This window comes from Apaloderma vittatum, unplaced genomic scaffold (genome assembly GCF_000703405.1).
Source record: "Apaloderma vittatum isolate BGI_N311 unplaced genomic scaffold, ASM70340v1 scaffold7478, whole genome shotgun sequence".
In the NCBI taxonomy this organism is placed as follows: Eukaryota; Metazoa; Chordata; class Aves; order Trogoniformes; family Trogonidae; genus Apaloderma; species Apaloderma vittatum.
In genome coordinates, this window is record NW_009731159.1 from 6,124 (window position 1) to 32,137 (window position 26,014).

General features: G+C 46.8%; 1 protein-coding gene across 1 annotated transcript; it reads right to left on the reverse strand.

Annotated features, from left to right (window-relative positions):
* Positions 1-14,604: 14,604 nt before the first annotated feature.
* On the reverse strand, positions 14,605-25,583 carry NELFB (negative elongation factor complex member B; the record flags this gene model as incomplete). Its single annotated transcript, XM_009875087.1, has 11 exons — positions 14,605-15,046; positions 15,302-15,410; positions 16,183-16,324; positions 17,234-17,340; positions 18,293-18,435; positions 19,269-19,364; positions 20,330-20,432; positions 20,819-20,931; positions 22,301-22,486; positions 24,547-24,777; positions 25,484-25,583. Coding segments are annotated over 11 exons (1,468 nt in total), but the record flags the coding sequence as incomplete, so codon positions are not given.
* Positions 25,584-26,014: the final 431 nt, after the last annotated feature.

Here is a 26,014-nt window from a genome sequence, read left to right on the forward strand (position 1 = left end):
GCGGAGGACGGCAGAGCTGGGGGAAAGCTGTGAATGTGAGAAAAAGCTGCTTCACAACACAGCTTGTTACTATTCAACATCCACAAAAGGAGGAAGAGCCCTGAAATCCCTGCCCGTGCTGAGGGCACAGTCAAGAGAGAGTTCTCTCGTGTTCTAATTAGCTTCCTGCTTTATAACTTTATTTCCTAATTGCTTTTCAGGTTAATTACTTTTAACAAACAGGCCGGGGAGGTGGCAGCTCAGGCCCTGTGGCAAAAGATGAAGCTTCACCTCTACAGCACTGGCGCAGTTCCAGGCCGTGCTGGGAAGCCAGGTGACCTTACACTCATCGCTTCCGAGGTCTGCCTTGCTGTTATCTCAGGGCTAAGCTCTTGCAGGAAGGTTTTGGGTGACCTCCTTGGCAACGTCTGCAAACCCTTCCTAAAAGTTAATGCTCCTGGGATCTCAGATCTCAGCAGCTCCTCGCTCTGCCTCCTCCCAGCAGGAGATGGTACGCAGCCCCGCTGACATCGGGGCTGAGCACGCGGGGTGCCCCAGATCCACACGTTCGGTCTGGTGCAGGTGTGGGCGTACAGGCACTGTCTGTCAATGAAACCAAAGCAGATATAGCGGGTTTCTCTACGCTCTCACACCAGAGCTGTATCAGCTGCGAGAGAACAGGTGATGCTGGGGCCAGGCTGCTGTGGACGGATGGTACCTGTCCCAGCATTAAACCAACTGGTGTGAACCTCACTTCTGGGCTGGCTTTGCGCCATGGTGCTCCTGACCCGACGTAAGGCACGAGGAAGCTTTCTTGCACTTCTGAGCCATGGCTTGAACTCTTTGACGCAGCAGGCTACAGATGCCACAACCATTCCTGAGTGTTTTCTAAGCCCAAGCCTATACTGAAGGGTGAACATGTGGCTCCAGCTGTGCCCTCTGAGCACTGGGAAACCAGTGAGGGCTCACCCCTCACAAGTGCTTCAGCATTGTTGCAGCAGGGGCGTATGAGCCCAGGCTACACCAGAAGCAGGGTGTCCATGCAGGATAATCTTAATTCCACTAAGAGGATCTCAACTCATTCTGTAATCTTCCATTTCTTCCGGCCACAGAGCTTCACCTGTTCGTGGTGCAATATGTGAACAATTCTGGTGGCTCTGCTCCACCAAACCGGCTGGAGTCAGCTAGAGGAGCAGGTACGAGGGCAAGGACAGGCTGGGCAAAGCCTGCGGGGTGGGCTGTGCGTTCAGCTCGGGGGGAGACGGCTGGGATGCCCCAGGCCACGAGGCCCTGCACGAGTTCTGTGGCTTCATCCCACCTCCCCAAATGAGGCTGTATTAGAAGACAGCCCCCAGCGATTTTTGGGTTTAGTGGGGTGTCTAATTCCCTTTGATTCTTTTAACAAAAACCACAAACCAAAAACCAGTCCTATGACATTACCCTGCTTGCTTGACGCAAGTTGTCTGATGACCTCTAGTAAATAAAATCAGGTTTTCTGCACTGCATCCTTTTGCCAGCGTTGGGGTTTCTCCAACCTCGGTACAAGTTATTGTCCAATACCTCTCTGCACTCCCCTCTGAAGACAGGGAGGAAATCTGCCTCTAACCTCAGTTATAACCCAGCCAGCCCCATCGCTTTCATGCTATTTCTGCGCTGGAGCTGTCTCCACCCATGGCTGTGTTCCCAGCGCTAATCATTTTACTTGTACAACTAGACAGTGCAAGGTGCAGTTCAGCTTTGCTGCTCTGGAAATTCAGCCAGGGAATTCAGCCTCGAACTGCAGGCAAGAAGACCGGTATCTGCTGCCCTTTGATTTTCAGCAGGCCCCGGGCACATCCTCGCACCACGGCTTTCTCTGGGTGGATCCGTGTGTGTAAGGGAGCTTCGGGATGTGTGGGGCTGTGGCTGCGGCTGAGATCGCTGCAGGTCAGGGGATTAGGATAAGGAGCGAGCTGTGAGCTCTGCGCACTCCTCCTGCAGCTGTCAGACCTACAACAAACTGGGTCACAGGCGCCTTTTTAGGTCCAAAGCTGCGACGAGCGGGTGTGCCGTTGTCCCAGATCTGGCAGGAGGTGAGTTTTGGGTCCTGGGGTGCGAATCTAACCATGCAGCCGATGGACAGCTGCCAAGAGATCTTTCACTATAAGACCCCAACAATATTAAGACCACCAACGCTATTACAAGTGAACAAGATGTGAACGATGTTGGTGAAAACATATCTAAATTCTAAGGACATGCAGCTCTTTTCCTTTACGCCCTTTATTTCCCCAGCTCATTTTTGTTGTTGGGCAGAAAACAAGGAAGGGATTAGTGCAGTGGGCATAGCCCAGAGTGGGAGGAGACGGCAAGATAGTGACATGCACGCTGGTGATTTAACATGAAATACTCCGATTGCAAAGAGTCTCTAGTGGCTTGTGCCTCATTGAGGAATATCACGCGTGAAGCACTACCTACATTTTTCTCTCCCAGGTACGTCGATTGGGAACCCGAGTCACAGGAAATATGCTGAGTTTCAGCACAATTCCACCAAAAAACCCCGACAAATCACAGGCATATTTATCTGCAAGCATGTCAAATATACAGTACATTCAGACAATAGAGGCTCAAAAGATTAATAGACCTTAATCCTAACTCTGTAGCATTAATACACAACAGATCACACACACACACACATCTATAAGGACTGATGTTCGTACACAAAAGGCAATCTTCTCTATCAAAACGTACTTCAGCTATTCACCTTTTGGAGACATAATGGGCGTTAACTCACCTAGAAGACCAAACAGGACCCGTCTGCTTCTTCGGCTTGGCTATCTGCTTCTGATACTCCATCCAGCCACTCACCAGCTCGTGGAGGATCATCACGTAGAGAAGGAAAATAAGAATCCTGGGATCCATTCGTGGCACTTCGGGGTCTGCTTCATTGGGTACAGGTGACATTTGATCGAGAGCAAGGGGAGGGCAGCCGGAGGGGTGCAGCTCCTGCGGGCAGGTCTCTCAGGGAAGCTGGAGGGATGAAAAGGTCGCTGCTGGAGAGGAGCCTTGCAGGCTGGCTTTTGTGCGGAGTGAATTAATGCTGTAAAAATCTCCCGGGGGGGATGAGAGGCTGGTGCCTATTGCGTGAAGCAGCATCCACACAGCTGCAGAGGCTCCGGACGTTTCCTCTGAGCGGAGTGGATCACATCTCCCGGGACTCCATCCCTTTTGTCTCCCTCTCACTCGGGCTTTGTCTGCATTACTCTGCAGCCATGAGCTTCCTACACTTTCATCGCAGGAGCAGCCCCGCTTCGGCGGCGCTCCTTTGATTGGCGGCGGGGGGGAGAGTTGGCTGCTGTGCCCGCAAGCCGGCAACGGGAGCACTGTCTGGCTGCAAAGAATAAATTAAAACCCCCAGTCAATGACTAGGGAATCTCCGAGCTGTCTCTTCCCAGTGCCTCAGGATTTGGGGCTGCGCTAAGCCAATGTTGATTGATTGGAGAGTGACTGAGTATTTCGCAGCTGAGAAATCTTTCCTGCTCGCTTTTCTCACACTCTTATTTTTGTTTTCCTTGTTATTATTCCGTACTTAAATCTTCAGCTGCTCTTTCCGCAGTGGTTAAGCTCTGGTGAGGTACCTGATGTGCAGGAAAACCCTGGTGTCATGGCTTCCAGCCCTTTCCACACCACAGCTGCTCCCCCAGGCTCCCCACCTCTTTCTGGTTGAGCAGTGTAGAATCTCGCTCAACTGAGATCTGGTTGTGATACCAGATCTCTTCTGCCTCACCCTTCCTTCCCCCATGGAGAGCCCCAGGACACAATGCAATACACGTGCCTGGTGTTCCTAGCAGGATAAGAGCACAGCCCGGTCTTGCTTAAATACTTGTATAAAGCAAAAAAACCCATGTCCTCTTTTCATCTTTTAAAATCAAGCCTTATAAGTATATACCTTGGGTTTTTTTAAGATCATCTTAGATAAAATTCGTGTTATCCCAGTGAAATCTTTCCGTAAGTGACATAGGAAGCCCTCTATAATTATTTAATTATCAGCATCACTTAGAAGCAAGAACAACCTACCTTTGCTTAACAGAGCTGCGCCACTTCAGTGCAGAAAAGGAGGCCCACACGAGGGCAAACACGTAGACCCTCCTGATCTTCAACTCCCCAGCTCCTACATAACCCCAGGGACCGTCAGGCTTCAGTCGAGCGGGGTTCAACACTCTGCTCTCTGCAATCCTTCGACAACAGGCACGACAGCCACATGACACACAATCTCACCAGAGCTGCTTCTCAGCTAACTGAGGTTAAATACTTGGAGGTTTAACACTTGAGGTTAGATGTTTCTCAGAAACTTTTGCCCTTTGGTACACAACCGCAGACAAGTGTGCAGAAGCCAGGGATTTTGACAGGTTTCCATTAAATACAAACGTAGCGCACGTTAGCGGATGTTAATTACACAGTATGTCTGCATATTAAATAAACCCCACGGCAGTATCAACATCCCAGTCAGATGTGCACCTCAAAGGACTGGGTGACTTCCCTTCAGCTCACTAACGTTCTTTGTCTCCTGAGTCCAGAAGTGCTGAGTAAGTCTCTAAATTGGGAGGAGAAGATCTCATGGACGGGAATGAGCAAGTGAATGAAACAAGCAAGGACTGGAGGTGTTCTAGCAGCTACAAACACGGGAACACTTGAGGTTCTCCATGAAAGGGTAGTGGAGCCGTTCCTATGGCAACAGAGAGAGTTGCCAGGCTGCAGGAGATGGGCTCTGATGTATGGTACGAGTCATACGTAGTGAGGGACTTCAGACTAAAGACAACACCGATATTTTATACATATGCAATTTTTGATGCGTAAAGGCAACGCGACTCCTTTGTTCCAGGGGAGAGCAGCCTTTCGCACAAAATCAAAGACAAAAATTACTGGGCTAAGAGCGGCAGGAAAGCGCATTACAACTTACTCCTAGTTTTGTATTAGGTGCTTCATCTCATGAATACAAAATCATGTAAAAGAAAAAAAAATCTGCTTGTTACTGAACATTACAGTTTGGCTGACTAACGTGCCTTTTTAAATCCCAACAGACTGGGGACTGCCTCTGCCCTGCCTCTGCTCTTTTACCACCTCAATACTGAAGCAAACATCACCCAGGTCTGAAAATCTTCTTGAGTCTTAAAAAAGTAACCTGACCTTTAACAACTTTTTGTTACAAATATCACCAACTCATCCTTAATACAACTCAAGGTAGAAAAAGCCACCAACCCGTGAGTTATTGCCAGAGCTAACAGCTCTCACCGCGGCTGTTGGTTTCCAAACAGCTCGGTGACTAGTCACAAGCGGCAAGTGCTTGGACAAATGATTCACAAAAGGAACTGGAAAGGTTGATTTTAGGGTGATTTGGGAGGGCAGGGTGGGGCAGGAGGTAGCTGTGGCACTGCAGGACTCCCAGGCAGCCGTAGGGTACGAGGGTACCAGGCTCCCCAGCAGTGAGGGACCCCAACACCCTCCAGGTGTTTCCCCTCTGACCCCACCCTGCACTGGTGCAAAAATTCAGCCCCAGGGCACAGCCTCTGTGTTGTCCTGGAAGGGTCTGGTGGGAGCAGAAGCCCTCTGAGTCCTTCGATTTGTGCAAATACTCTCTGTAGAGTATTTGCACAATTTCCTGTCTCCCTCTCAGCAGAGTCAAGAAGTGGTTCACAAACTCACCGAGGACTCCTAAAGGTTAGGAGCAACTAACAGCTGGGCCATTGTCAACTTTGACAGCCATCAGTACGCAACAGAAATGCCAATAAAATGTGTATACAAGGCTATTGTGCAACACCTGAATACTGAAAGAGACCATACCTGCAGACCTTCAGCTGCTTCTCGACTTTTTCCAGTGTTCTGCAAATGGTTTTCATCAAGAGTTAACACTCCTCAGATACATCATCTCTTCCTCCTGCTGTTTTCAGACAACTCTACAAAAATGACAACTAGGTCAAGCACGGATGAAGGCTGCTTGAAAGAGGTGGCACAGAAAAAAAGTTCCCCAAGCCTGAAGTGAGAGGGAAGGAGAACCTGAGATGCTATCAGAGAGCCTTGAACTCCAGCAGGCTCTGAAAAACAGAAGGAAAGGAAAGGAAAAGTAGGTTCTGGGCTACAAAACAGTCTGGCCCAGCTTTGGTGGGGCAGAAACCCACACAGAGGACAGCTCTTTCAACTCACAGTTTATGCAGAGGCAAAAGCCACGTCAATAGTCGAGCCACTGATAAAATCTCAGGGGAAGCACAGCACGTGTAGGTTCGCAATCCCTTTGTGAAACCAGGGTGGAAATGAGGCCAAGCTCCTTTGTCCAAGGCACTCGGTCCAGCTAGTTGGGCTAGAATTAAAACCCAGAACACTTGGGTTAACCCTTTGTTTCTTGCAAGCCCGGCTGCTGCTGCATTCCCAGTCTTTCAGGCTGTGCACTGTTAGAGCAAAGGCACTGAGGTACAGGACTACACCATTCAGCTGCTCAGGGCATATTTCCCTCTTTCCTGGATGACAATCTAGGCCTCTTTACTGCTAAAGAGATTTTAAAAAAGGGGAGTGGTAGATGCTAGTTAGTATTTATACTCCTTGCAGCCCCAAGGGCACACTGCAACACCATAGTTCACCCTCCCTCGGGCTGCTTGGAAGGACCCATCATCCCATTCTCCCACAGAGCAGATGGCATAAATGGCTAAAAAACAAGGAAACCCACCCTTGCTAAGGCTCTCCATTGACCCAGAACTCACACAATCTCTACGCCGCATCGCAGAAAGGCAGCAATAATTGTTTTGTTACAATAAATCAGGGCTGACCTAAGCTGTGTGCTTGATGTGTTGCAATAACTGGCTTTTTAGAAGGAACGTCTGAGCTTCACTGAAAAGACAGCAATCTACATTCCCCTTGTGCGGGGCCCAAGGCCTGCAGGGATTCCTCCAGCTGTAGTCGAGGACTGGAAACATCAAACTGCCCCACACAGGTTGAACTGAAAGATCAGGCCAAGCAGCTCCTACAACAGGCCACAAGGTCATGGTCCAGAACCCCTGTGGTGTCCAGAAGACACAGTGACACCCAAGGCAGCAGTCAGGCTGCAAACATCTGCAAGTGGAAGCACCTCTACTTAGATACAGAGCCGGTAAAGGCAGATCTGAGGTCCTAGGCTCAGATAGCCCGAGCGGGACCCTATTAGACGCTTCCTGCCTCACCATACCTGTCCCCAGCCAAAGCCCATGATGCCATTCTGACAGGACGAGATGGAAAACAGATTCCCTTCCCTGCTCTTTGGCTGCTCTCCAAGGAACCTGCTTGTAAAAATCCCTCTGTAATTATATGATTATTCATTAGAGATTAAACAGAGACCACGGTGCTCATTTGGAGTAGGCTGTGGGCTGGTAACAAATCTGGTTATGACCTACTGGACCAGATGTTTTGGTGCTGCTACCCAAGCTTCGTTTCACAAGTCAGTCGTGACTCCAGCGCAGTGACTCCAACATCTTGAATGAGGCTTCGTGTGCAGCTCAGGGGAGTAAATATCACGTGCAGATACATCTCTGCTCTCTCATCTGCATCAGTGCTTCCTTCCTAAGCACAGGAGAAGTCAAACAGATCTGGAATCAGAGAGGAGAGTGGAAATAGAGCCACCAACAGAGCCAGGAGAGAGCAGATCTCAGCCTTCATGACGGACAGGAAAATGGATTTTTGGAGTTAAAAAGAAAAAGAGGTACTGCAGAATCTGTCAGCATCTTCCACAGCATCGTACGAGTCAACAGTTAACAACAAAGAACAGAAGCTCCGAGACATATTTCTGCTAAGGATTTTTAATTGCTTCTACCTACCAGTGTGGTTGAAAAAGGGATAATATGAAACTTACGCTCTTAATCATCCGATTGCTTTGTATCAGATTGCTAGTGACTCATCACTAGGATTTTACAAACATTTCACCACTTTTAATTCTGTTAACCCATATCAGACAACAGAGCTTTGGCACAGCAAACAGATGCTAGTCTGAGGGGAAAAAATAATATTAAAACTACAAGTAATAATAATTGTCTCCTGAGTTCTGGACCTTTTTCTATGAGAATGGCTCAAAAACCAGCCAGGGTTTAGTCTGACTCAGGCTGGTTACAGGAATCCTTTTTTACTTCCTTGCCATAGGACTGACATTCACAGAACCTGGAAAAGAAGGAAAAAGACATCGGTACTCACTTCTGGGCTGCTGCCTTTAATGCAGGCAGATGCTCTAATATTGATGCTTTTCCTCTTTCCTGAGCAGAGCCTCTGCTGATCAGAACAGAGCAACACAGGCCCATCTCAGTGTAGCATCCCACAGAGCCAGGTGAGATACCTTTGCCCCTTGTGCAATTGTTTTGCAAGAAAAGGAAGCCGGTTTCACTGCATCCACTTGTTCAGCTTTTCTCATCAACCTCCCCTTGCAGGTCCAGCAGGCCAAAATCCACCCACGCAGATGGTTCAGCTGCTTTCTGTGAAGTTATCCTTCAAGGTGGACTGACCTCATTATCTTTAGTATGGTCTCTACATGCTAATGAGTACTCGTCTGCTCGCTGATGGTCCTTCTTGCACCGCAAAGGATGGTATTTGCCAGGTTTAAAATCCAATTCCCCTAGAAAGCAAAAAACTTTCCAACATCAGTCTCCTGCCAGAAAAATCTTATCATTAGGGCTGACATATAAACCCAGCACAAAACCAGAGGCAGTTTGTAAGCGAACTCCCAGCACACAAGGTTAACAATAGTCGAGCACAAGCTGTGCTTGTGTCAAGCCTCAGCTCCCTGAACACTCCAAGCTGAGCCACGTTTTGTCCCCAGGCCGAGGCCACCAAGGAGAGGGCAGCTGAATACCCTGCTCCCCTGCCTGGCCTGCTGGCGTCAGATATGGGAGAAGCAGAGAAGACAACAGAGCTGAAGACGACGGCAGTGAGTGTCTTCTCAAGCAAGTGTCTCCCCTCAAGAGAAGGGACCTAGGAAAGAGCAGCGAGTGCAGGGGATATGTATGAATGGCAAAGTCTGGAGCAGCCATAGAGCTGAAACCCTGTCTGATGTGTCCTCAACGCTGAGAGTGCCTGAACTTGGGTGGAGCTGCCCTTAATCAATGTTTTCCATCCACTTGAAGCTCCAGAAATATGACTTGCCCCTTGTTTTTAATGCTGAGCTTGGATCTGGTAGAAAGAAGGTGCTGGCAAGGATACCCACAGCGTGTCTGTGGGTTCAGAAATACAGAGATGGAGTTTGGACCACAAGCCCTGCTGGGTTCATCTCTTACTAACATAACAGCTTGAAGGGGAAATAAAGGTGAGAAAGCAAGCTGGAGAACACAGAGAGCTCTGTGCTGACAGTGGGCTCTATCAGAGCTGCAAAGATCCCTGCAGAAACACTTACTCCTCCTGAAAAGCTGCTCCATGAGGACATCTCTCCAGAGAGACAGCTGTATTAATAACGGCATTTGTATGCCAGGACAGGCTTCTTACCGCTGCACAAAAGAAAACATAAAGCAGCATCTGTGCGTCATCCATCAAAATCGCAATAAAGGCCAGAAACGCTCTAAATCACCCTGTGCTGTTTAGTCTCCTCTCTGCTTCTGGAAGAGACTCGGAACACTGAGTCTCAGGCTGCAGCACAGCTCCTGTCCCACCCAGGTCGCCTCCAGCCACCACCTCCCTGTGCCTGAGACATGACCCCAGCGCACAAAGAGCTAAAATAGAATTTAGAGCAGCTGGAAGAACCTTTATATACACCCACAGGCAAAATCAGTGTTGCTGTCCATCTGCAAATGGCTGAACTAGTCTGGTAAAGGAATAAACAAGATGTTTCAAGTCACCTCATTTTCTGGGCTAGACACAACTCTTCCAAAGCGAAAGCAAGACCTTCATCTTGAGGGAAGCCAGATAAGGGAATACTCGCTTATGGGGAAAGTCACATACCAAGACTGCCACCACACACAACTCATCAGAATTCACCTAAAGGCAACTATAAAGCCTGAACCACACCACAGCCCTGCCAGAAAAGTATCTAGGAGAGTGATAATTCCATTTTCTGCTGTGCAGCATCTGTTCCAGACTTGGTTAGACACTCCTTGTACACGTCCATCTTCCCTCCAGCCATCTGCATCACGGCCCATTGTTCCTGACCAAGTGGGGACCAAGATTTTTCCAATGGATCCACTGCCCACAGCACTAAGGGAGAACAGGGTGTCCTGCCAACAAGCAGATGCTTTTGAGCCATCAGACTTGTGGAGATGCATGACAATGACTGCCAGTTGCTGGGTCCCCACCTCTTATTATCCTTGAAGTCACAGCCTAACAAAGCCTGCCCTTACAAGGGTCCCAGCTGTGGCTTTTGTGGGACTATTTGGGAAACAGCGTCAATGGGCTGGAAAACCAGAAGTTGGCAAACCGGTGCTCTCCAGCAGGGTGATTTCATGGCTGTTCCTTTCCATCAATTTAATCTGGAGAGGTGCAGGAGTTGCAGGCTGTCAGAATCCAGCCGTGTTTTTGAACAAGAGGCTTCCTCTTACAGGTGGAAACTGGTGCCATGAAGCGTCTCGCTGCACCCATCATGATCCTACTGAGGCCACGGCACAGGCAAAGGGTTCTTCAAGACTTCTAGATACTCTAACAGCAGCTATGCCGTACCCGTCAAGCTCCTCAGCTTCCTTGCTGCCCTCCCGCTGCTTCAGAGCAAAGCAGGTGTCAAAGACAAACTATCTAAATCTTTGAGGCTTCTCCTAAAGGCCCTGAGTGAACACACATGGTCCCCTGTCACAAGGTGAGGTTTAAATGCCTAAATTGTGTGGATCTCAGTGGAAAATCAGGCACTGAAATAGTAGGGAAGTACTAAAATACTTCTGGGGTTTTTTTTCCCAGGTAAAATGCTCATGTTCTTTTTGAGCACGTTTCAGCCAAGCAGGACCAGGGAGCGAGCTGCTGTCCCACTGCTCTTTTCTTTCCTCCTGGAGAAATACTCCAAGAAACACCTCTGGTGAGCTGCAGGGAGGTTTTCTCAGGATCATGAACATCTCATGGCACACGTGAACTGATGCACCAGGTCAGCAAGCTAGTGCTGGTCAGAGAAAGGCTCCGCATCTGCCAAGTAAAAGGACGTGCCCTTCCCAAAAACAAACAGCAAAACAAAGACAGACGTGTCACCCCAGCCTCAGGGACCTCCAAGGAAGCAGGAACAGACTTGCTGAATCACAAAGCCAGGGCAGTCAGGACTCCCAACAGCACAGGACAACCAGGGTGAGGGTCACATCATACCCTGGTTTGACCCCCCAGTCACACCAGATGAAGGCGCACACTGGGAACTAGTACCTACCACGAGGCTTTGCACTTCTGCACGGCAGACGTCTCATCAGGCCAGGAAGATACATCCATCTGCTTATGCCACACATTGCCGCAGCAGCCAACCTCTGAAATCATCGCAGGAACGATTTAGTGGGTCTCCAGGCATTCCAGTAGTAAGGAGAAAGATCAGAGTGCTTTCTCTGGGACTGCCTGCCTCTGTCCCTTCCCAGAAAAGCCTTCAGCACAAGCAGTTGTCCTTCCCTGTTCCCGTGATGAACAGGTACAGGAGAGGAGGTAGCAAAGAAACACAACAGATTTTTCTCTGCAGTCCTACTCTCCTACATCAGATCAATATGTCAAGTGTTATCTGACTGTTTTGAAATATCGCTAGGCATGCTTGGGGTGCCAGGTAGTTCGGAGGTAAAGAATATTTCACTACAGTCATTATCTTTTCCGCTCACTTTATATAAGACCTGGTTTCTCTGCTAGCACAGTGAGTGGCTGCTTCTATCGACTACTGCAGTTACAGTGTTCTATCAATCCTCTAACATAGCTCAATCCAAATTACTTGCTTCACAACCCAACATAAAATTTCAGTTAAATGTTAATGGTCCAAAAGGCCTGAAGGACCTCTCTGGCCTATTAGTTACTCTGATCTCTCGGCAGCAGCACACAGAAAGAACCAGATTGCTCAAGCCGATTAGCATTTGTTGTAAAAACTCGCTCCCCGTTGGGCACAGCAGGTTTGGTATCACAGGTATCACATCCCTGTTGTAAAGACAAACTGTGACATTAAGTGTGAACAGGGACCGATTCCAGCTCCCTGCGCCGTGCCTAACAGGGACGGATTTCAGGCAGGGCTGCACCACCCTCTAGCGGGCTCCCACGGCACCGGAGGGGATCATTTCCACGGAGCACCATTTATTTTAAAAAAAAATTACAAGAAGAAATCTCTTACACTGTCCAGCTGTACTTCACCTGGGAGCTACGCCATGGGATGCTACATCTCATACAACAGCATCTGGAGGAGGAAAAGAGAGTGAGCTCCTCCAGGCAGGAACCCTGAGATGCCCTGGCCCTGGACCAGGCGAACCCCAGCATCCCACGCCCGGCTGTGGCCAGCCCCTGCCATGGGGCATGCCGAGGTTTGTAACAGGAGCCTGTGCAACTTCTGTCACCAGAGCGCAACCATTCTCGCCTCAAAAGAATGGAAACAGACCAAGATGTTCACTACTAAACCAGTGTTTTCTGAAAAGTGTCTCTTACCACGCCTTTGTGCAGAAGGCAGGTCAGGAGAGCACAAGCTGGCAGCCCCTGCCCACCGATTTGCCCTCCTCAGCCGAAGCAATGGCTTCTGCTCCGGGAGTCAATTCTAGGGGAGGATCTAAAAGCCTGGAAAAAAATCATCAGTGTATACCTCAGTGCTGTGGGTACAGGCTGAAAAACCAAAGGTTTTTTTACCAAGTAGTAAAAGACATAGCCTGGATTAAAGGAAGTTCGTGCTACAGAAGAGTATGACGTCAGCACGCGGGTGAGGGAAACCTTTAGTCACAGGGAGAATCGCCAACACAAACCAAAAATAACCTTCAGGTCTGAGAAGAGGATGAGCCCTGAATCGGTTCATTGCGAAAGGTTTGCCAGTAGTGGGCAATGTTGTGTAAGTTGCCATGACAGTTTCAACGCTTAAAAACCGAAACTTTCCAGGAAAGACCAGATTGTTATACCTAGTTCCGGCTTCCAATGAGTCCTATGCCAGAAGAACCGAGAGTTTGCCAAAGGTGACGCAGAGCCCAAGAGCTGGAGCGGAGACGAGGGGCACAAAGGTGCAGGACTCGCACACAAACCTAACCCGCCTTACCAGCTCTCCCACGAGATAAGGACAAGTCCCTGCATCACAGGAGAAACAAAGCACCAAGGCGATGAAGACGTGATGCTCGCTTTCCTCACGCAGCACTTAAGAACTGAGGCGGAAGAACACCATGCAAAGAGGGACTCAGCAGGTCTGGGGAGGGATTTCCACCTCAACTCATGTCTTTTTCTCTCTTTTTTCTTTTGGATGCAGCTTCAGGAAATGGAACAACCCACAAACATCATCATATCCCGAAACATGAAGGACAAGAAGGCGACAGGGCACAGATGGGTAAATTCCAGGGGTTAATTGTGCCTGACAAACCCAATCACCTACGAAGCAATACCTGGCTTGGTGGATGGCAGGAGTGCAGTGAGTAGTTCACCTTGACTTTAAACAGCTTTTGTCCACCCGTCTGAAGGATTCACATAATCAAATTGGTTTGATGCAGCTCAGATTTCTCCACGGATAACGGGCAGGACACCAGGCGCAGAGGCTTGTGAGGAACGTCAATAGTCCAACCGACAGCCCGTTACAGGGTCGTTTACGGGGCTAATACTGTTTAACGCCTCTATTTACTACCTGAAGACAGAATACGCCCTCATCAAGCCTGCAAACGATACCGAGCCATGGGCATGGCTGAAATGCCGGGCAGAGCTGCTTTTCCAAGCGACTCTCCTCAACAGGCTCAAGAAATAGCCTGACAGGAACCTCAGGAAACTCCACAAAAACCAACGCAAAGTCGTGCTCTGGAGTAACCTCACCCAGGCCGGTCCTGCTCTGAGCCAGGGGGTGTATCACAGCCCCTCGAGGTGCCTTCTGAGATGCAGAAGGATTTGTGTGAGCAGCTTCCCGCTTCCATGGGAACGGCAAGATTCTCTCCAGACACACTGTACCTGCTGAAATCAACGTCGAGTCCGTTGTAAACTCACACAACTCCCTCTTCTCCCATGCCCATCTTCCTGCACACTCGACCTGAGGCTTATGCTGAGGCAGCAAAAAAAGCAGAACAGGAATGAACTGTAACAGTACAGACAGCGACACAAATGAGCCATGAAGAACAGGCTGTTTTTTCAAAGATGGAATTTCACTCCACCCACACTCGAACCCTATTGTCGTTGGGGAAAATGCTAGTCCTGGTTTCTTTCACTGGCTGCAGGACTCATTTCAAGCCATTACATTTCTGGCTTTCTTTGTAAGAGCCTAGCTGAGAGGATGGCTGTCGTCTGCTTCTTGGTCTAGCGGCAGTGGCGGACATCTCTGACTAATGCAGCACATCTTACCATGTACCAAAAAAGCCAGAATCTCAAAGAAGAAATTTCATCAGTGGAGCTTATCTCCTCTGACATTTCTTTCTGTTGAGTATCTTCTCCAAAGACCCAGAGGAGCAAACTAACCGTTGAGGAAAGCTACGGTTAGCTTTCAGGAGTTCACACCACCTGCTCAACCACTCATTTATCAGTTCTTTTAGTAGAGTTTAAAAATACAAGATGACAGACTTAAAAACATGGATTTTTCTTTTTGAAAAAAAAAAAAATGTACAGTTGGATTTTAAGTGGATCTACAAGACACTCAGCTATCTTTAAGAAAAGTAAACCTTTGCAATGCACTGCATACAGTTTTCTAACCAGCAAGAGCCAGTGAGTTGGGTAAACTGCAGTGTTTCCTGAAAGAGCTTCAGTGGCTTAATTTTTTTGTTTCCACCCTGTAGGCAGAGACATTTGAAAGGCAGTACGGGGCCTTCACGTTGCAGAGCACTAGGTTAGCTCTTCTCCTGTCTCACTCTTGCACTACAGACACAGCTCAGCGTGAGGCCGGGGTGGGCACAGTGGGCAAGGGCAGTTCCATGGAGGGAGTCTCAGTCACTTCGGCCGGACTCGGCTTGCGAAGCTCCAGTTTCTCGGTGAGTTGGTTATAAAGCTCCTTCACAGCTTCCCCACTCTGCAGAATGAGAATGAGGGAGGGGAAAACCAGAAGAGTCATAATTCATTCTAGCTGCCACCAGCTAGAACACCAAGCGGGCAACTGCCTTGTGTGTTCTAACACAAACCAGCACGGAAGGAGCAAGTTACAAGGTAACTGAGAGACAACTTGATACGCTTGGAAAGCGGAGCTCATGTTCCATTACGTAATGTCTGGAAAGGCAGTTGCTTTCATTTCCAATTGTTTTTCCCTTTCTCATGCTTTCCTTCTTACCTGCTTGGTGGGTTCCAAAGCCTTCTGGAGAGACTCTAATTTGGCAGGCGCCACTTTGTGATGCAGATGAAGCAGCAGTCTTAGCACATGTCTGTGGACGTTCTCCTTCCTGTGGAAAACAAATTTTAAAGCAGTTACCGATACAAACACACACCATCTTGAGAAGAGGAAAACTACAGCAACAGTACCAGAATAATTCACACACAGCCTGGCAGCTTTGCTATAGTTCTCCAAAACACCGAGAACTGTAGCCTGCAACTTCCGAGCAATTCATGTAATCACTCAGCAGGAGGCGACTAACTGTAAGAACCATGAGGAAGGCGGGGGGGGATTTTCAGCGCAGCCAGCACGTAACAGCAGCTGGTGTCTCAGGGGACAGGCCACACACACACACACGCACACACACACACACACACGCAAGAGGATGTTTCTCCCTCCATACGTGTGGAGGAAGCAGCAGCAGCAAACGCCTCAACAGCGGTTCTCGTCGCTTTTTGGGGAAGCCTCCTGTGGCCACACCACTTGAGCCACACTGACTCAACAGAATGAACAGATCCAAACAAATTTTCTGCGTGCTGATGTTAGCTCTTTGTATTCAGAGCCACTGCAAAGCATTAAGGATACTGTCTTTTGCAGCTCCAAGTTATGAATAATGGATTACACTTTAGGTAAGAATTCAAAATCAACACGTAATTTTGCTGGTAAAAACTTGATCACAAAATATAAACCCTTTCTTAAGGAAAGCAAGCATCAGGGTAATATTTCCACTATAAGTGAAGAGTTTGCTGAACTATTATACTATAGTTCAAAGCAATATAACCTCTGTTATGTATCTTGTAAACTCACTTTCCTCACCTTCTCCCAAGGAAAATCAGATTTACCTTGAGCAGGCAGTGAGAAAGAAGCCATCAAAGAGACTGGTGCAGAACTCCTCGAGTGCAAATTCATCACCCAGCAGCGTGAGGTTACCAGTAAGCAGATGCAGAAAAATATCGCTGAAGGCCAAGTCGCTGAATGTTTCAACTGTACAATATGAAAAGGAAAGAGACTGAGACTGACATGGATGTGCCAAAACCTGACCACACAGATGCTCCTGACAGTCAGATTTTTCTTTCGAATGGTGTAGCCCAGGCAGGTGGCTTTGATCTTTTAGACATAAAAGATTAGGAGCAGGGGAGTAAGAAGAATACGTAGAAACCCCACGTCTCCACCAAGGCAGAAGTCAGAGAGTAGCTTGCTCCTACCAAAACCATGAAGTCCCCTACTACCCTTCTCTACCATCCTCTCTTCAGGGCCACATCCCTGCGCTCCTCCAACCCCAAATCGAGCAGAGACAAATCACTTCTCAACGGAGAACGCCCTCAGGTAAACGAGCTGACAGTTCAGCAAAGGGCTCCAAGAATGCCAGAGCTGGGGTGACAGCCTGGGAGGCGAACTCTCACCACCACTGCTGGCAGCTGCAATTCTTAAGATTGCTTCAGAGCTCTCATGGAGCTCACCCCGGAGAAGTCAGTGAAGAAGTAATCCCAGGGAATTTAAGGCTACGTTCAGTCCTATTTCATTACAAGTATTTTCACCACACAAAGTCAAGTCCCAAGAATTTCTGGCCACCTGTGATTACCAGGAGCAGCAGCAGAGTTAAGCCAGCCGCTCTTTCAGATTCATTCCAAACGGCTCTTAACCAATCGCACTGTTAATGCAGCTGCTGATCTAAGGAACTACTGACCTGCAGCCACTATCCCTAAATTCTAAAAAAAACCGAACTGCAGACAGAACCAGACACTTCCACAGGGCCTTACAACCAAGCCACCAGAAGAGCCAAAGGCAGAACGTTAGGTCTTTGACTCCGAAATCACTTTCACTCCAGGTTTACTTGCCTCCTGGCTGTCCAGTACAAAGCAAACAGCTGTAGAAGACGAGACAAAAACTCACCTAGCGCTGGCAGGAGCCTGAGGAAAGCGTTCTTGTTCCTCTGTTTAGTGATGTGAAGGATGTAATACAGCCCAATCTCACAAGCTATTCTGTTTTCCTGCAAGAATCTGTTACGGCGAAAGCAGTTTCTTAATTGCTAAAGCTAAACCAGGCTTTTTTTTAGAGGGTTTAAAATACTGCTGGATAGCAATCAAGCAGTTGAAGCAGTGGCTAACCTCAAAGCCACTGAAAAGCAATTGCTCAGTGACTGAGCAGATGATCATTGCTGTGCTCAATATCACGGCCCAGAAAAATTTACCATTCAGCAAGTATTGCGCTGTCGCACAATCAGTCAGATTTGATTGTGAACATTTATAACGGTATTAATGATAAAAGCGCTCTCTCAGAATGGATTTCAGAAGAAGGCCGAATACTCAGAAGAGACACAAAGCCCAATTTGGTTTTGTTTTAGTCTCCCAATGGTGAAATAACAACACTGCCATCGAGGACAGTACGACTCCTAGGATACAGTACTCCAGATTCCAGCACACAGATCAAAACTGTGGTGAAAATCAGTGTAAGATCAGAGAACAGCACAGCACACAGAGGTTTCATTCTGATGTCCCCGGAGTTATCAACAGACAATAAGCGTCTGTGTGATAAAAATGCAAACTTTAGAATTTACAACAGCACTCTTCAGAACCAAGCATGGGCACTCACCCAGGTGCACCCAAATATCACTCGAATGCTCCTCACTCACTGCTCGTAAAGCTACACAAGCAGCGTATTTGCAAGCAGTAACACCAAATACTTTCATAGTCAATCCGCTAAAAGAACGGTCATTACAATAAATGCTATTTTTTGAAGATAAAATTTAGTTGAGGTATCGTGGTGGAAGCCTATTCTGCTAAAGGAACAGTTCCATCTTGACAAACCAGGACTAAATCTCAGTCCAAACAAGTCTTCCTTTTAGCACAGACAGTGGGAAAATGTTTTTTCCTGTCAGCTTTGGCTGGCTCCTGGATGATTTACCCTGGTACCACGACTACGGTTACAAAAGCGGCGAGGAAGCTTACGTACTTGGTGAAAGCTTCAGGAATGGCGCTGGGGTAGGGAATTGGCCCCTTCTCCTCCGAGGGCAGTTTCTGATCTACGTTGAACGTGTGGTCATCCACCACAAAGGACATCAGCATAGGCAAGAACTTGGTGATCAGCTCGGCTTCCTTAGAGGGATGGAAGAGCAGAGGGAAAAGACAATGCTTCCATCAGTCAGCTCATGCCGTATCATGGTCCCAGAGTGCCGTGACAAATAGTGAGGCAATATTATGAGCCCCATCCTGCACTTAGGAAAACAAGCATTCTGACATCCATTTCCAGTCAAAATTCTTGAATAATTCACCCTTCCACCGGTAATCAGGAAAACCGTCTCCTCTACAGGAACACTCCTGCTCAAACCCCTTTTTTGACAGACACACAGCACTTTTTCTGAGAGATCTTTTCCAATACTGCCGCAAGCACTGTATGTTAAGGATAGTACCAAACTGCTTTTATCAAGAATTAAAAATCATTTTATTCATTTCCTAGACTGACAGGCCTCAATGGACAGCTAGAACAGCAACAATAAAGAGCATCTCCTCGCACAAGGCAGATCAACCTACGCTGTATCACACTCACGGCATGGGAGGTCACAGCTTGTGGCCACTGCAAATAAAACCAGATTTTAAACACAGATTCAGAGATTCCCTTTAGGAAAAATGTTTGTAGTTTCTAAGAGATTCAGAAGAGCACCTCTGCAAGTCAAATCGTGGTGCCAGTCTTGGAATTTCAGTCACTCTCACTGTTATGATACAGTAAGGGCCAGACATTCATGTAGATAAAAAAGCAGGTAAAGGAAGCTTACAGCTTGTCCACTGCTCTGCAACTACTTACATGGTTCTTCTAACAAAATTACGACGAAAGGTACACACGATGAACATTAAATCAGAGATGTAATAAATTAATAAACAAGTCTAAGTTTGTTTAATCGTGTTAAATCCTAAACATCAAAATGGCTCACCATTTTTGGTTCCTTGAAGACTTGGCTGTCAATCATGTCCCAGGCCCCCTGTCCCAAAGACAGCATCCTAAGGAGCAGCAGCAGATCCGGGCTTTCCTCGAATTTTAAGGGGAAGAGAAAAACAGCTATTTTGATCTTCCACAAACTGTATAAATATATCTTTTTCTTTGGAAGTAGTGGTTTACATTCAAAGCTCTCCTGGATTAGCAGCTTTATCAAAGACTGTTAGATGAATTCAGTTCTCCAATTCCCTTGACAACTGATTCCTCAGATGGGAATCAAGTAACAGACACACCTGAGGGTTTGTGGGGTTTTAAAATTTGATAGTGCGCCAAGAAGCATGCAGCCGATCCGATCACAACACTGGTTTTTAAACATGTCCAGGCAAATTAGTAAACTGAAATAATGTGTGACAGGACAAATCAAGTCACCCCAGCACAATTAAGAAAGAGAAAGCTTGTGCAAGAATGGTTTTTTGTCTATTTTGTGCCCCAAAACCCAAACAATTTTCAGTCTTAAACTGTCAAAAGGAAGTTATTCAATCCAACAATAAAATTTAACAACTTGGAGGTAAAACCAGAAACTGCCTCCCACCGTTCAGACACCTCTAAGGTTACCCTCCTTTAACATTTAAGCACCTCTTGCTGACACTACTCGTAGGAACTGTTTTATCTCACAGCCAACAGACCAGAACAGTGTGAATTAATCCACCGCATTTACTGTGGTGGGGAAACAAAGCTGCTGCTGTTGGGCAAACCGATGGAAGGCCAGAGCAGGTGGGCACATATTCCATACGTGATTCTATAGAGGCAGAGCTCCTAGGAGAGAACGAGCCTCACAAAGAATTCCTTATCGATTAAGAGATGCGTGTTTTCAAAGCGCTGCTGCAGAGCTCTAAGCTATGTGCTACAAATGGGTAAGTGGTATCACATTTCCCTTTATTTAGGTTTCCACACACATTTGAGGACTTAATTGTACTCCTCCAGTGCCAGCCCTTTGCTGATGAACACTCTTCAGTGAAGACCACAGTTCAGATTGGGTACACAAGCCACAACACTCACCCTGGGTAAGGTGTCTTGCCCAACCAGGTCGTGCAGGTGCCTTATGGTACTCAAGGCTAAGGTGTTAATGGCAAAAGGATCACACAAGATCATTGATAAGTCCCTGAAAAGCAAAAATCAAACACGTGTCATACATAACAAACAATCCTACCGTGCAGTTCCAGTGCTCCGTCACCCTCACAGTAAAGAAGTATTTCCTTATGTTTAGGTTGAACTTCCTGTTTTCCAGTTTGTGACCACTACCCCTCGTCCTGTCACTGGACACCACTGAGAAGAGTCTGGCCCCGTCTTCTGGGCACCCTCCCTTAGATAGTTATAAGCACTGATGATGTAGATTTATTAACGCTCATGGACGTCCTGGATTTGACCGTGCAGAAGAGCTCCAGGCTGTTAGCTGGCACGAGGGAAGAATTAACACCTACAATACCTGCCAGATGTGAATGCCAGGAACTCATTTTCAGTTTCTCTATAACAGCTCGAGTGCCTTACCCTAACACTTGCTCTTGTCCTTTCTTCACTCCATCCAGAAACCCCTGCAACTCCCGAGCTCTCTTGTTGTCCACAAACTTCTCCCGAATGCAGGCGTCAAGGCACCAGGTGAACTGGTATAAAAACGGAGAAATCTTTATGAACCACAGCAACTTGGTAAATCAGCAATAAAATAACACAACATCAGAGAAAACGTGCTCAAGCGACCTCCAACTATCTGGAATTAATATATTTTATTAACATACTTAGTAGGGCAGCAAGCTGGTCACGAATACAGAGGAGGCCAGAAACACAAACATTCCAAAGGAGGTCAGAGATACCAGTTTAAGGTAACGTGGCGGCGCTCCCTCCCCTCCCAAGAAAGGCATTCCCTGGGAATGAAGGAAGGAGCACGTATAAAACACACCGCTGCCCAGCACACCCGATCAATGTGGATTTACACAAGTAGGAGGCTGACAAAGAAGCAGCATCACTTAGCAATAGTAATGTGGGATATTTTAGTCATTGTGGTATCACTCCCACCCTCTGGATAGTGGGTATTAATAGTGGAGGTGCTTCTGCTTTAGAACTGTGTTATCAAAACAGAAAAAGACAGTTAAATGTTTTATCTCACCTAAAACTATGGGCTTTTTTCCCCTTTCAGGAAACAACACGTATTTTCCCACAACATTTCAGATGTCAAATAAGAACATCTCGCTGAATTTTCTGAGATGCTTTCATCGTGGCTTCCCTTTGTAGCAGCAGCCATTGCACTTTGCAGTGGCACGAGGCTGCTGGAAATCATACACAAGTTGAACGAGAAATGCTCTTTTCTTTCAGTCACTGTCTGTAGACTCATTGTGGGACTTTTCAGCAGAAGATATTAAAAGAACATGCAGTGATCTCACCACTCTAGGATATCACCTCTGCAAGCTGAACACACACAAAGCTTAGCAACATTACTTAAGAGAAACAGCTTTGTTCTGGAGCAGAGCGATGCCAACCGCAGGTGAAGGACCAGTTACAAGACCCTGGTGCGACACTGACACATCTGTCACCTCCTAGTACTTGAATAGTTTAATGCTTTCTTATAATTCAAGATCCAAAGTATTTAACATTGCACAGACAATTTAGTGACCGATGGAGTACAGCACACTGGGCACAACAGGGAGGGAAGCAAGATTTGATTAAATACCTGGAGCTAACTGATGCTTTTCGTTATTTCTTGCAGTATCTACATAGGTCAGATTAGATGCTTTTAGCATGAGCACCATAAATTTGAATGAACGGTTATGAAATGAAAGCAAGCTGCCAGTTAACCAAGATGAAATTTTCACCTGGGGTTCCAAGGAATAGAAGATGACTTTTGGATTCAAGGTCTGAACTCTTATCACAGAGGAGTCACCTCTGGGCTGAAGTCCTGCGGGGCAGCAGGTATGCAAAGGAGTGGGCAAACCAGAAAATTCTCCAGTAACACTGCTATCTGTCCCACACGATTAATACCTTATGACAGGGGTCAACGGTGCAGATTTCACTGATTTCCAGGTCATGCAGCGACATCAGGAGCTCTGCCCGGAGCGTGCAGTAATGAACATTCCTTGTCCGAAGGAACAGGGTTCTCAGAAACTGCAACACCATATCATAGAGCTTCACGTTCTTCCCAATCATCTGGGTCAGCTTCTGAACCACCTAAACTCAAAGAGGAAAAAACATCCACTTGGTACCAAGAGATTCTGTTATTCACACACATACAGAATGTAGATTAATTCTTTTACATGCTTTAGCAAGACTGAAACATCTGCACTGATGTGAGTTCCTGAAAAGGAACTATTTATACCAAGGCTTCCAAAAATTTGTGTTCAAGAGAAGTCCACCAAATCTTTCATAGCTGTAAGGAAAGAACAAAGAACACCAAAAAAAAAGCTCTCTTGGAATAGGAAAAGGAAACATTTGTAAAATAAGGTGCTCAGATATGTGAAACAGGTAAGCAGCAGCACCTGTTATTGATGAATACAATTTACAACTATTGTAACATACTGTTACATATTGTAACGTTACATATTGTAACATTATTTTTCGTTGACAGTCTTTTTGTATTTCTACCTACCTTCGGGCTACAGGCATGAGAATGAAGGTGAAGGCTTCTACTGGTTTTGACTGGGATAGAGTTAAATGTCTTCACAGTAGCCGGTATGGGCCTGTGTTTCGGATTTGTGCTGGAAACAGTGTTAACACCGGGATGGTTTCAGCTATTGCTGAGCAGGGCTTACACAGGGCCAGCGTTTTTCCTGCTCCTTCTCCCACCCCACCAGCAGCAGGGTGGCGGTGGACAAAAAGTTCGAGGGGACACAGTGGGGGCCAGCTGACTCCAACTGAGCCAAGGGATGTTCCAGACCATATGGTGTTGTGCTCGGCCGTAAAACTGGGGGTGAAGGTTGGTGGGGGGGCTGCTGCTCAGGGACTGGCTGGGCATCAGTTCGTTGGTGGTGAGCAATTTGGTTTTATTTGCATTGCTTGTTTCTCTTGGGTTTTATTTTCCTCTTTGTTGTTTTCTCCTTACTTTTTTTTATATTTCTTTTTGATTACTAAACTGTTTTTACATCAACTCACAAGTTTCCTTCTTTTATCCCTCTGAACCTCCCCACTCGTCACCATCTAGGTGGTGAGCAAGCAGATGTGTGGTGTTTAGTTGTCGGCTGGGGTTAAACCACCAGCCTGCAGTGTAAGCCTGAGATAAACTGCACCGGAGTAGTTACACTAAACCGGCTTTTGAAAGCAAAACAGACCCAAACCAATCCCCTCTCCCTGAAATGAAAGCTTTATACTGCCTTATCACTGCAATTCCTTAGCATTCTTGATAGCAAGGTGCTTACAGGACTTCCTTTTGGAGCAAAAGCCCCCTGAGGCAAAGCGACACCACAGCTGGACCACTGTAACGGGCTGCTCCTGCCAAGAGGAGGAGAGACCCACTCCTCGGACACCTGAGCCACTGGTCCCTCCCGCATCAAGCCTGCCCAAGTCATCCAGCCCCTTTCCTTGCAACGGCTTTGGTGCCAGCTGATCTCATCTTTGAGCAGATCCAACTCACCGTCTTGGAAAACTACTCATCTTGGAAAACTACTCACGGTTTTTGTTTGTCAGTTTCTGTAGCAATGACTGAGCTCAATCAACTCATGGATTATCAGGGTCTGGTAACTGCCAAAGCTACTGGGAGGGAGGAAGGGAGAGGAGGGCAACACCTGAGTGTTGGATCAACTCAGCCACCTCACGTAATTCCATTCAAAGAGCAACTTCTCTGAATGCCAGCTTGTTAACATCCCTTTCCATCTTTACCAAAACAATCCCACGAAATCTTTTCTTGGGCTGTGTCTTGCTAAAAAAATTTAAAAAGTCTCAGGAAATTTAAGATATTCAAACTGGTAGAGATGCTCATCCCTCAGAACAGCTGAGGGGTATTAAAGGCAGACTGAGCCATGAAGGAAAAAATTTGGCCTTGCTTTTTTTTTAAAAGCTTATAAACAGTTTAGAACATTAATCAATTCTTACATAGCACTCAGTAATTATTCAATTCCTATTCAATTCCTGCACTTTCATCAAGATATATAGAAGAGAACAGAGTGGTATTTCTTGCAAATACTTCACCTAGCCAAACAGTGAAGCCAGGTGGGTGAAACGGACACTCTGTCCTTTGACTGAGAGCTGATGAATTCCATTCAAAACCATGTTGTAAGAGGTTTCCTTGTCCTTACCTCTCCTTGACGTCTTGTTTTGGGAGATGGACTGAAGAAATTTTGCAAGACAGAAATATCGTTGGTGAAGAGAATGTTTTCTTTCTCCAGGATGTATTGCTTCAGCAGGGGAGATACCTCGTCACCAAAGAGAGCCTGGTTATCCTGCCAGATCTGGCGCTTCACCTCCACTGCACATGCTTTATACAAATCCTTATCGGCCATTACTAACTTCAGCTTCTTTTCAGGGACCTGTGATCAACAGAGCAGTTACCAAAGTGCAGAGCAGCTTACCTGTGTGACTGCCCAAGTAATAAGTAACTTCTGACTACAGAAGATGCCTAAAATCAGTTTCAGGCAGTCCAGTAATTTACACAGCAATTCAATCAAACAACACTCACCTTCCCTAGTGCTGTAACAGTAAGCCAGTCCTGAGACACTTATGACTTCCTTTAAATCTACGATTCTAAGATTTGGAGTGATGTTTCTGAACTCAGTAACTTATAAATGTCCTAGTAGCAGTTTTGAATCCATTACCTTAAGTGCAATATGATGCTTTTAATAAAGCTACTCTAGTTTTTTGTTTCACAGACCTTAATCTCCTGTGTACTTCTAGTTGCATTCTTCAAATCTTATTTTCCATTTGTCATAGATTTTTTTTTTAATCAGCTGTGGAAAAATTCACCTATCAGTGAACTTGACTGCTTTTAGGAAATTGCATATATCGAATAAAAGAGGGAAATAGTCTCATCGGACTACGAAAATGAAGAATGCTTTGTTAATTAGTTTACTAAGTTGTTACCAAATTAAGAATGCAGTAAATCTTCCATCAGTTGCTAGCACTGAACAAGAAACTTGCAGGTCTGCTGATGGAGCATGCAGCCCAGCTGACACAGAGCTAACGGAAGTCATACAACGGAGACGAAATGGAACAGACCAACAGGTGAAGCGGTTTTACCTTGGGCAAGTGCTTCATGACACACATTACCACAGGCTGTATGGAAGGCATCTTGACCAGGGAGAAGCTCTTCTCTAGAAGATCTTCCAGCTTCTTATATCTGAAAACACATAAGCAAGAGACTAAGTATCGCAGAATCATAGAATCGTATTAGCTGGAAGAGACCGAGAAGACTGAGCCCAGCCTTTGTCTCAGCCCTATCAACCCACCAAACGATTCCCCCCAGTGCAACATCCATTCGTCTCTTAAACACCTCCAGGGACGGTGACTCAACCCCCTCCCTGGGCAGCCTGTTCCAATGGCTGACAACCCTTTCAGTATAGGAAGTTCTTCCTAATATTTAACCAGAACCTCCCTGTGCGCAATTTAAATCCATTTCTCCTCCTCCTTTCACTCTCCACTAGAACAGACCAACACCCCCACACACAACCTCCCTTCAGGTAGTTGTAGAGAGCGATGCGGTCTCCCCTTAATCTCCTTTTCTCTCGGCTAAACAGCCCCAGATCCCTCACCTGTTCCTCATACGACTTG